At 40.2% G+C, this 12,500-nt stretch overlaps 1 protein-coding gene and 1 long non-coding RNA gene across 2 annotated transcripts; both read left to right on the top strand.

The window, feature by feature from the left end:
* Positions 1-1,486: 1,486 nt before the first annotated feature.
* Positions 1,487-2,506, top strand: LOC144964412 (uncharacterized). The gene is made up of 2 exons (XR_013643831.1): positions 1,487-1,550; positions 2,086-2,506. It is a non-coding gene; the product is annotated as an uncharacterized LOC144964412 (long non-coding RNA).
* A 1,161-nt stretch (positions 2,507-3,667) lies between these two features.
* LOC144975795 (uncharacterized) lies at positions 3,668-6,109 on the top strand. The gene has a single exon (XM_078920007.1). The coding sequence runs from the start codon at positions 3,668-3,670 to the stop codon at positions 6,107-6,109; it is 2,442 nt and encodes an 813-aa protein (XP_078776133.1).
* Positions 6,110-12,500: the final 6,391 nt, after the last annotated feature.

Below are 12,500 nucleotides of genomic sequence, written 5' to 3' on the forward strand. Positions count from 1 at the left end.
CTGAAAGATTGTCGCTAGGAACTCAACTGAGACTATTTCCGGATGACAGCCTTTTGTACAGACCAATAAGGCATAAGAAAGATTCTGAAATTCTTCATCGGGACCTTGGTTCCAGAAAATTACCAACAAAAGAAAGATAATACACAACACACAACACACTAGCAAGGTATCTCGGAGTAACGATAAACAATCGCCTGACCTGGAAAGACCACATTGCAAACATACACAGGAAGGCAAACTCCACTCTGGAATTCTTGAGAAGAAACCTCTTCGGCTACAAGGTAACCATAAAAGAGAAATGCTATAAAGTTTATGTTACACCAACACTCGAGTAAAGCGGTAAGGTATGGGATCCCCATCACACATCCGAAATTTGGTAAATAGAATCAATCAAAAAAGAAAAAGCTATAAAATTCGTTCAACAAAATCCTCAAACAAATCAAAGTCATATATAACACCCCATTTGGAACCATTGAAGGAAAGGAGAGAGAAGAATAAACTTAATGTATTTTACAAAGGTCAGAAAAACCAGGTCAGGTGTCATTACATGGCCTCCAACAGAACAAGAGGAAACCTGGCAAATTTATGTTGCCACAATCTAGAGTGGACTACCATCTTCACTCGTTTCTGCCTTCAACTATACGACTTAGGAACAATTTGGATAACCCCCAGTAAAACAATTAAGTAAGCTGCTGCTGAGCCTTCCACGAGGAAGTTTCAGCTTGAAGAGGAAGAGGAAGAAGAAGAAACAATTTCAGCAACAGCAAAACTAGTACTTTGTTTGTTTTGGTAATATTCAGCATTTTTTTGATGTTCATAAAACGGACATGACAAATCTTCTGATAATGAACTCCTTGCGCAACGAAATCGCTATTTGAGAATATTGAGAGAATATGGACATCGTTTATAATTTCTGCAGAACGCGGATATTTTCGTTCATGTCTTTTGTCATTATTGAATGGAGGGAAGTGTGACGAGCGATTTTCTTTCACTGCGTGTTTCTTTATCATTCGTCAGCGTCTCGGTTCAAAACCACTTCAAACCTAGTGGACGAGACATATATTTGATCAACACCTCCATTAAAAATACTCAAACACGGACAGCCTTTCTCCAATAAAGCCCCAAATCTTTCTAACGGAAATTTTGGTCGTTAGGTGGGGAAACATTTCCATTGTATAACGGAACACTCACTTTCAGCTTAAGGCTTATTTACCTGTTCAAATTGTCTGCCCATTGTATTCATGCCACCTGCTAATTACCTTTCCCAAACAAGTCTCCAACGTCCCTAGGCCCTGAGGTCTTGTCTCGTTCAAGAGTAGCTCAAATTACAATTAAGGTCTAGTCTCTCCGGTAATTATCCGTTATTATTTCTTACCAACGCATCTGGATATCATTGGCTATCTAAAACAGGAAATTCTTCTGATTGGCTATTTTCGTTTCACAAACCAGATTCATATCTGAATCTAATCACACACACGCTAAGAAGCCCAAAGGAAAAGAGCTATCTCTCCAATTTCAAACTTGTAAAAGTTTGTCTATCTCGGCTGGAGGTAAAATGAATTATTGGTTAACATTCAAAGTGGAACGAGATATTACTGTGAATGCAATTTAATCTATCTATTATTAATATTATAGTTTGTGTATATATTTTAATTGTGCTATTCCATGGATGTTCGTAAGTTGGAATACCTGTACAAAACTATATCTATATGGATCTTATTTTATAGTTAACAGTTGTTTATGATCTATGTTATTATTTCATTTATATTCAATATGTATATTGCTTGAATGTCTGTACCCCACCGCCAATCGCCGGCCACACATCATAACCTCAATTATAATTAATAAAAATAAATAAAGAAATACCAGGGACACAACCCTGTTAAATTCTCATCATGTGAGATAGCTCGACTGTCAGTTGTTGATTAAAACATATACTAACTCCCATTATCATGAAGTTACTGCTTCTCCTTGCCTTTGTCGGCAAATAAAGGCTATTATGATGTGTCGCTCAAGGACGATTCGGTGGCGAAAGACAAACTCGATTGGCTCTAAGACCTTGTTGTTTTAACTCTTAAATTGAAGGTCCTTGTCCTGATCCTGGTCCTGGCCATTTTCCTGGTCCTTGTCCGTGTCGTTGGAGCACCCAGTTGTGCCGAATCCCTGCATCCCAGTCCTTGAACAGCGGTAAACCCCTGATGTCAGCCTAACTACAACACACTGTTGTGATGTCCAGAAAACTCTGCAAAGCAGGCGCCAACCCTGGAACTAGCTGATACATTTGCCTCAGTCAAGCAAGCCGACGGGATAAAGATAAGCCAAACGGGCTTATACCATTTTCAAATGTATTTTCCACAGACACATATGATTATATCAAGTAAACAAATAAATATATAATAGATTAGATCCACTCAATTAGAGCTATTCTTCCTGATATTAAATAAATACTTATTCTTTCTATCTTTTCCTGTAACAATCTAATTAAACTTTATGTATAGAATTGTTATTAGTGCATTTGGGCGTTACTATTGTCTTGACTCACTTGTTATTAATACAATTAAGTTATAAGGGATCCTAAGGCAATTCTTAATCACCCCTAGATTAAACCTGAGCCGTTTGTGATATAGGTTGAGTGGTGCAGCTGGTAACGAGAGCCATAGCGCGCATACTAGTTCGAATCCAGACCATTGAGCTATCGGTTGGACTCGATCCCACAACAATAACACTCAACCCGCCACAAAATGGTAGGCTCGTCCGGGATTATGAATCTTTAATATAATATAATATGTGAGTCATTAATCTAGATATAATATTTAAACACCCATTCTTTACTTCTGCTACTATCTCAATTTAACAATAGCATTCTATTACATTGGGGGCTCGTAAATATATCTACCTTAAATCAAACCAATCAATAAATCATTTGATTAATTAATTACAAATATCATAGGGAAGAAATCTTATTTATTATTGAAAAGTCACTGTGGTTACATTTGAAATTGGAACATGCCCATTTTTCTATATTTTCACTAATCTATAATTAGTTTACTAACACTGATTTATGATTATGATTATGACAACCATGTTATTTTAATTATGCATAATTAGGCAACGTAATTTTAAAGCAGTTTAAAAAACATAAATTTTTATTTCATTGCCACTTTTTTTTGCCCTTGTTGCCATAAATTCTGGCCCTTCCGCCGAGAATACCCCCCCCCCCCCCCCCTTTTTCCGAGGATCCCCCCCCCCCCCCCTTCAAAAATTAAGTTCAACATATCTTAATTAAAAATTACAGTCACTCTAACTTCAAGTCAGGCCATCTTGCAAGTTGTTGTTTACACGTGTAACGGTAAATAGTATTATCTCTCTATTGACACGAGCACGCCAAATTAAGCCCCAGGCAATAACTACTCTTTCTAAGTATTGTGTCACTGTGTGTGTCATATATTGAAATTTGGCTTAGCGAAACCTAGCACTTTTCAACAGCGTGTTGTCACTTACTTCACTATCATTCATTATCTGTGCTGCAGAATTCTTCATTCATATTTAACCCTTACTGGCAAAGTTCCATTTGTTTGCTTTCTGCCCTACTCTTTCTGGTTCAATTCCATCTATCGCATCATTCTCATTCACCTTCTGCAGTTGTTCAATCTGTAATTAATCAGCCATGGCTACTGGTGTTACAATTAGACGCGAATTTATCCAGTTAGGAAAAGAATTAGGCCTTTCTGGTGAACAGTTATCCGCTTACGTGACGGAGAACGCGGAAAAAGAGATTACCAGACTAGAAGAAGAGGGAAGGCGGAATAATGAGCAGAGGAACAAAGAGTTGGAAATGGAATTGGAGACAGAGAGAGAACGTACTCAGACGGAAAGAGAACGTACCCGCCAAAAGGAAATTGAAATGTCTTTAACAAGAGAAATGGCAGAAAACAGAATCTCTACCCATAGCCCCATTCCATCTAGTCAGGGCAATGGAAGCATTGATAAAGTAATGTCGTTCCCGGTAGAAACTTTCAACCCACACATTGAAGGGATTGATCAATGGTTAACGCGATTCCAGGAGTTAGCGATCTCATATGATCTTCCGGAGGACAAATGGGCACTCAAAGCGTCTCAGCATCTCAAGGGCAAAGCCTATGATGTTTACTCTCGCCTGACACAGGACAACAAAAATAACTTTCAGGAGCTAAAGTCATCCCTACTGAGACATTTTGATGTCAGCGCAGAATCCTACCGTAGAAGATTCCGAACATTAAGGAAGGACAGGCATGAAACATACCACCAGTTGGCAGATCATCTACAACTCAGCCTCCAACAATGGTTGAAACTATCTGGCAACCCAGACACCTATGAGGGATTAAACCAGCTTATCATGGTGGAACAGCTGAGAGATGCCATGCCCCTGGATGTCCGTCGTTTTGTCGATGAGCAAGGCGCTCATAAACTGGACGATATAGTAACATGTGCTGACCGGTTTGCGACAGCGCAAGAAAATCACCTCACCGAAAGGAGACAACACCAGATTCAGAAACCGCCCACCTCATATGAAGAAAGAACCAAAATTCCGTCACCGTATGAAAAGAAGAATAACAATAACCAATTCCAAAGAAGTAACACAACACAACACAAACAACACCTATATTGCAAGAACTGTAATATGAAGGGACATGCAACAGAGGAATGCCGTCGCGATAACAAGCGTAACGGTCATCAGAAAGGGAAACCGGTCAGTGCCAACGTAGGACGCACTTCTGACGATCACCCTCTAAAAACAAAAGAACCGTCGGATCACCCTCCAGTCGTTGACACAGTCAAAGTGAATGGGAAGGATGTGACCGTTCTCTACGACACGGGATTAGATTTTCACGCGGTCGTAGCACGCGACCTGGTTCGGCCAGACCAGTTCACGGACGAAATTATCAAGATTCAGTGCGCTACTAAAGACACCCCACCTCTGTCACTTCCGATAGCCAATATCAAAATTTCCTCTCCCTACGTAGTAGGAACAATACCTGCTGGAGTTTTAGACGCCCCTACTCACCCTCTCATCCTTGGATGCAAATATGTATTTCTTGGAACGCCGAAGCACCCAGTTCACGCTTGTCCCATGCAGACAAGGGCACAGGTTCAACATGATTTACCAACTCTATTACCAAATCCAGGACCAAAAGAAATTAAAAAGGCTCAAGCCGAGGATACAACGCTAGCGCGCTGCTTCGCCAAAGTGACGGAAAAAGGCGATATACCGAGAAAAAAAGGGTTTGTAATCCAAAGCGGACTACTATATCGAGTTGCCTGTCAAGACCGCCTTCAGCTTGTCGTGCCAGCCACTCATCGTCGACAGATTATGGAAATGGGACACAATATTCCGTTTAGTGGACACATGGGAACAGCAGCCACATCAGATCGCATCTCAACTCACTATTATTGGCCCGGCATCACTGAAGACATTAAGCGTTTCGTCAAATCCTGTCCCATCTGCCAGCGGAAATCTGCTCGGACCTACACAGTCCCAGTGACCTTAGGCGAGATGCCAATTGTAGGCACTCCTTTTGAACGCGTTGCCGCTGATATAGTCGGACCATTCCCTTTAACAAAAAAGAGAAACATGTACATACTGACCCTCGTGGACACATGCACTATGTGGGCCGAGGCGACACCGCTACCGCGCATAGACTCAAAGACAGTGGCCGACGCTTTTATAGGCATATTTTCACGACTCGGATTCCCAAAACAAATACTGACGGATAATGGGTCCCAGTTCTGTGGCAAACTTATGGAAGATGTCTATCGCCTACTCCACACTGAGCACCTGACCACCTCTGTCTATCATCCGCAGAGCAACGGACAAGTGGAACGGTTTAATGGAACACTAATTTCAATGTTAAAAAAGTTAGTGAAAGACAGGCCGGAAACATGGGATACCTTCGTCGCCCCAGCCCTCTATGCTTACCGAGAGGTTCCACACACCTCTACGGGCTTTCCTCCAGCAACCCTACTCTTCGGACGACCCATTGCAGGACCCCTTGAGGCGCTAAAAAAGCTTTGGACAGAAGATGATGTGGATGAAACGGTCAAAAATGCCTCCCAGTACGTTAATGACTGAAAGACAGACTAACCACAAGCTGGTCAATCGCCGCTTCCACCCTCAGAGAGGCACGGAAAAAGCAGGCGAAATATTATAATAAAAAAGCAAGGGACCGCGAACTACAGGAAGGAGATAAAGCTCTGCTCTTACTTCCAAGCGGAACCCACAAGCTGCAGATCCAATGGCAAGGCCCTTATACCATCATTAAGAAGAAGTCAAGGACAAATTATGTCGTAAATGTGGATGGAAAGGAAAAAACATACCACATTAACTTACTCAAAAAATTTGTCGACAGACCTCCCTCCTCTCACCTCATGGTCATGATGGTGGCAGAGGAAATTCCCGCCACGGAGCACTTGGCACCAGACCTACCGTTGGTCGGACAGGAGACACACACAGATGTCGCCATCAACCAAGAGCTGTCGGAGTCGCAACGAAACGAGTTGCAAGACATCTTAATTCAACACTCACCCACTCTGACAGACAAACCAGGACGGACCAACATCGTAAATTTTGACATGACCTTAATTGACCACAAGCCTATACGATGTAAGCCCTACCCAGTCCCTATAGCAAAGGAGACAGTAATCGAGGAAGAAATTCAGGCCATGTTAAAAGCTGGCATAATATCAAAATCCGATTCGCCATACAGCGCTCCTCTAGTACTGGTTCGCAAGCCTAGTGGAGAACACCGTGTCTGCGTGGACTTCCGGAAGCTCAACGCAGTCACTCAATTTCAACCTCAGCCCTTACCAAACACGGCACGAATGTTTTCTCGCCTTAGCAAAGCCAAATATTTTTCTAAGGTGGATTTATCCCGTGGGTTCCATCAGATAGCAATTCCGGAACATCTGAGGCCATACCTTGCTTTCAGTACACATCAAGGCCACTACCACTACAATGTTATGCCATTTGGACTACATAACGCGCCAAGTATATTTTCAAAAATGATGATTGAGTTGTTGCAACCGCTTGTCAAACGTCACAACATAGTTCATTTCATGGACGATTTACTCATAGCCTCAGAGGACTGGCCACAACATTTGGAAACTCTCAATGCTCTCTTGGAACGCCTAAAGGAGACCGGGCTCACAGCACGCCCGACAAAATGCAAGTTGGGGTATCGCAACTTAGAATTTTTAGGACACGAGCTGCAACAGGGAACAGTTACGCCCGAATTGAAAAATGTGGAAAAACTTAGAAATGCACCACAACCAACCACAAAAAAAGACGTGAGGTCATTCCTTGGACTTTGTGGCTTTTATCAGTCCTACATAAAAAATTTCAACTCTCTTGCCGCGCCTCTATCGGATCTGACCCATAAATCACGGCCCGATAAATTACAATGGACCCCACAATGCGAAAACGCTTTCAACGCTCTGAAAAGGATCCTGACGTCACGACCCGTACTGCGCTTACCTGACCCCAACAAACCTTTCATTCTGAGGACAGACGCAAGTAAAATTGGAATAGGCGCATCGTTACTTCAACCTGACCTCGATGACCCCACAGTCCTACACCCTGTTGCTTACGCAAGTAGAAAATTATCGCCTGCGGAACAAAGATACTCAACAGTGGAGCAGGAATGTCTTGCCCTGGTATGGGCCATACAAAAATACCAAATATACCTTTATGGACGTCACTTCACTGTTCAATGCGACAATCAGCCACTTCTATTTCTGGCCACAGCTCAACAATTAAACGCTAAACTCATGCGTTGGTCGCTAATACTACAGCAATTTTCGTTCCATGTGGAATTCATCAAAGGCACTGATAACCATGGAGCCGACTTCTTAAGTCGCCATCCGGTATCCGATGACGCCACAACAGCATAACCGTACTTCCAGTACTATCTTATTGTCCACGTTTCTCAGATGATTTTAAACTAGACTTAATTTTAATCTCACAAGGAGATTTTTCAAGAGGGGGAGAATGTGACGAGCGATTTTCTTTCACTGCGTGTTTCTTTATCATTCGTCAGCGTCTCGGTTCAAAACCACTTCAAACCTAGTGGACGAGACATATATTTGATCAACACCTCCATTAAAAATACTCAAACACGGACAGCCTTTCTCCAATAAAGCCCCAAATCTTTCTAACGGAAATTTTGGTCGTTAGGTGGGGAAACATTTCCATTGTATAACGGAACACTCACTTTCAGCTTAAGGCTTATTTACCTGTTCAAATTGTCTGCCCATTGTATTCATGCCACCTGCTAATTACCTTTCCCAAACAAGTCTCCAACGTCCCTAGGCCCTGAGGTCTTGTCTCGTTCAAGAGTAGCTCAAATTACAATTAAGGTCTAGTCTCTCCGGTAATTATCCGTTATTATTTCTTACCAACGCATCTGGATATCATTGGCTATCTAAAACAGGAAATTCTTCTGATTGGCTATTTTCGTTTCACAAAACCAGATTCATATCTGAATCTAATCACACACACGCTAAGAAGCCCAAAGGAAAAGAGCTATCTCTCCAATTTCAAACTTGTAAAAGTTTGTCTATCTCGGCTGGAGGTAAAATGAATTATTGGTTAACATTCAAAGTGGAACGAGATATTACTGTGAATGCAATTTAATCTATCTATTATTAATATTATAGTTTGTGTATATATTTTAATTGTGCTATTCCATGGATGTTCGTAAGTTGGAATACCTGTACAAAACTATATCTATATGGATCTTATTTTATAGTTAACAGTTGTTTATGATCTATGTTATTATTTCATTTATATTCAATATGTATATTGCTTGAATGTCTGTACCCCACCGCCAATCGCCGGCCACACATCATAACCTCAATTATAATTAATAAAAATAAATAAAGAAATACCAGGGACACAACCCTGTTAAATTCTCATCATGTGAGATAGCTCGACTGTCAGTTGATGATTAAAACATATACTAACTCCCATTATCATGAAGTTACTGCTTCTCCTTGCCTTTGTCGGCAAATAAAGGCTATTATGATGTGTCGCTCAAGGACGATTCGGTGGCGAAAGACAAACTCGATTGGCTCTAAGACCTTGTTGTTTTAACTCTTAAATTGAAGGTCCTTGTCCTGATCCTGGTCCTGGCCATTTTCCTGGTCCTTGTCCGTGTCGTTGGAGCACCCAGTTGTGCCGAATCCCTGCATCCCAGTCCTTGAACAGCGGTAAACCCCTGATGTCAGCCTAACTACAACACACTGTTGTGATGTCCAGAAAACTCTGCAAAGCAGGCGCCAACCCTGGAACTAGCTGATACATTTGCCTCAGTCAAGCAAGCCGACGGGATAAAGATAAGCCAAACGGGCTTATACCATTTTCAAATGTATTTTCCACAGACACATATGATTATATCAAAGTAAACAAATAAATATATAATAGATTAGATCCACTCAATTAGAGCTATTCTTCCTGATATTAAATAAATACTTATTCTTTCTATCTTTTCCTGTAACAATCTAATTAAACTTTATGTATAGAATTGTTATTAGTGCATTTGGGCGTTACTATTGTCTTGACTCACTTGTTATTAATACAATTAAGTTATAAGGGATCCTAAGGCAATTCTTAATCACCCCTAGATTAAACCTGAGCCGTTTGTGATATAGGTTGAGTGGTGCAGCTGGTAACGAGAGCCATAGCGCGCATACTAGTTCGAATCCAGACCATTGAGCTATCGGTTGGACTCGATCCCACAACAATAACACTCAACCCGCCACAGGAAGCTTCATCTTATTGTTGCAAAGCATACAATGTGTCCTATTTCTTGTGATAACGGCATCTGAGGGAAAACGCATATTCTGCCTCCTTGGACAATGGGATGATGAGAGATTGTCTAGATCGGGACAATTTGACAAGTTTTCTTGTGATTTCTCATTTTTCACAGCGAGCCTTCTGATTTTTTGTGGCCGTATATCAAGAGCGACAGAATTTGTGCCATTTGGTATCGTTTTACTTCAGGATCTCCAGTGTATCCTCAGATCGGTCTTCAACAGACAAATCTAGCTTGCCACTCTCATTTGCTAATCCGTTAAAAGTCTTAACACCATAGCTAGTAGAACGCGACGCTACAAAAGTCACGTACCATTGGCCACAATATTTACGTTTTGACAGAGCTGGGCATTCTAATTTTTTTTTTACCTCTTGACAAATTAATCATTTTGACCAATCCACCTCAATACTGCATTTTGCCATTGTATTATTTTAGTAGTTAGTACAAGATTTAGTACATTGTCAACGCCATGATTTAATGGGTTAAGTGACTTGATCACGAGATTGTTGGTGATGGGGTTGAGGCGGTTCATGACGGTCATGTTAAAGAAGATGATGATACGGACATTTTCAACCTGATATTTGATTTGAACCATATTATTACGCAAACCACAATAATAACATAACTGTATGTGTTGAATTAGTGTGACACATAAACATTGATGCTTAAGCGATATCTAGGTGTTCGGTATGCTGCTAATGATGATGACGATGATGATGATGATGAGATGATGATGATGATGATGATGATGATGATGATGATGATGATGATGATGATGATGATATGATGATATATAATTATTATTATTATTATTATTATTATTATTATTATTATTATTATTATTATTATTATTATTATTATTATTATTATTATTATTATTATTATTATTATATATTATTATTATTATTATTATTATTATTATTATTATTATTATTATTATTATTATTATTATTATTATTATTATTATTATTATTATTATTATATGAGGTGGGTAAAAGGCGACAGAGTTCAAGTAGACACCGTTTCGTGACCTCGCCGACCCGAAAGCAGTCGACACAACTAGCAACCGCAGAATGCGATGCATTGTTTATAGATATCTTCATATGAGCGGGAGTCTATTATTTTCAAATAATTCTAATTTAATAAGACAATAAGAAAATAAAGATTATACTCTTTGAAAGCTATCGGACTATACAAAAGATATTCGTATTCGACCACCAAAACTTTGATTTCTTCGATTTCACAATCTCATATTCCGCGTTCCAATGCCGGTAAAATTTGAAATAACCAAAATTGGTATACTTTTGGATTAAAAATAAATACTTTTAAAAATTATGTTACTCTCTTGGTAAATGAATGAATTTGATAAGTTGTATGTTATGAATAAATGATAAGTTATACTTCCGATTTCGATTTAAGCAACAGTGTACATAAGGGTACTCGGTACCGATGACGTAGTCTGTGACCTTTTGACATCAAAGCAAAATGTCGTTGTGAAGGCGGCAAGTTTCATCACCACCGTGAATTTTTACACGATTTAAATTGCTGATATCTTAGCTCTTGGAGTGATGAGAAAGTGGTTCTATATCACACTTTAAACCTTAGAGCACGAACTTTTTTTCATAAAAAAATTCATGCTTTCATCACTAATTTGCACAATTCGGGGGTTTTGTGTCCCTAATTCCCCTAGCTACTATGGTAGTCTCAGACTATAGCAAAGTCTGAGACTTTGTAGTCTAAGTCTTTGGGAAGTCCGAGACTACGGAAAGTAAGCTATTCATGGAGTCACACTTCGTCCCTGACTATCAAGTCTCTGACTACGCTTGCGAAGTCTCAGACTACAGAGGTCAATCTATTTTTAACTGGGGATTCCTCGGAAACGTATCACAAAACGTCATAGAAATGTGTTACTTTTCCAGCTGCGCATGCGTCATACGAAGTGGCACAGAGATCCAGTGCTGGGATTACCCGCTCAAATCATTACCCGGGTAATACCCGGATAGTGGGCTGGGGTCTGATACATGGAGCGGGACTATGGTAGTCTCAGACTAAAGCAAAGTCTGAGACTTTGTAGTCTCAGACTTTGGGAAGTCAGAGACTACGGAAAGTAAGCTATTCATGGGGTCAGACTTCGTCCCTGACTATCAAGTCTCTGACTACGCTTGCGAAGTCTCAGACTACAGAGGTCAATCTATTTTTAACTGGGGATTCCTCGGAAACGTATCACAAAACGTCATAGAAATGTGTTACTTTTCCAGCTGCGCATGCGTCATACGAAGTGGCACAGAAATCATATCTATTTCTTCTTCGTGTTTGTTTTGATCGTTTTTTGTTTTTGTTGTTGTTGTTTTTTGTTTTGTTTTTGCCCCACAAATAAAAATGGTGTGAGACAAGTTTAAGGGTGTAAAAATTGTTTGAGAATGTGTGTGTGTGTGTGTGTAATGTTTTTAGTAAATATAAATAACGATGGCACTTAAAAGATTCTTATCAACGGTGTAGCATTGTTCTAAGTCGAGAGCGGTGGGCGCTGCCTGAAGCATGGGATCCCGAAAATACTAACGAAAGAGTGAAGATGGATAGGAAGCGGTAGAAACAATACAGACAATGGGCGTTTCGGGTACAAACCCTTCGTCGGCACAACAATAAACAAAT

The sequence above is a fragment of the Berghia stephanieae genome, chromosome 1, assembly GCF_034508935.2.
Source record: "Berghia stephanieae isolate SIO BIC M18660-M18661 chromosome 1, UCSD_Bste_1.3, whole genome shotgun sequence".
Taxonomy (NCBI): domain Eukaryota; kingdom Metazoa; phylum Mollusca; class Gastropoda; order Nudibranchia; family Aeolidiidae; genus Berghia; species Berghia stephanieae.

Coding starts and splice junctions, on each gene's coding strand:
- LOC144975795 (XM_078920007.1), top strand. CDS start 3,668: ATGGCTACTGGTGTTACAATTAGACGCGAATTTATCCAGTTAGGAAAA.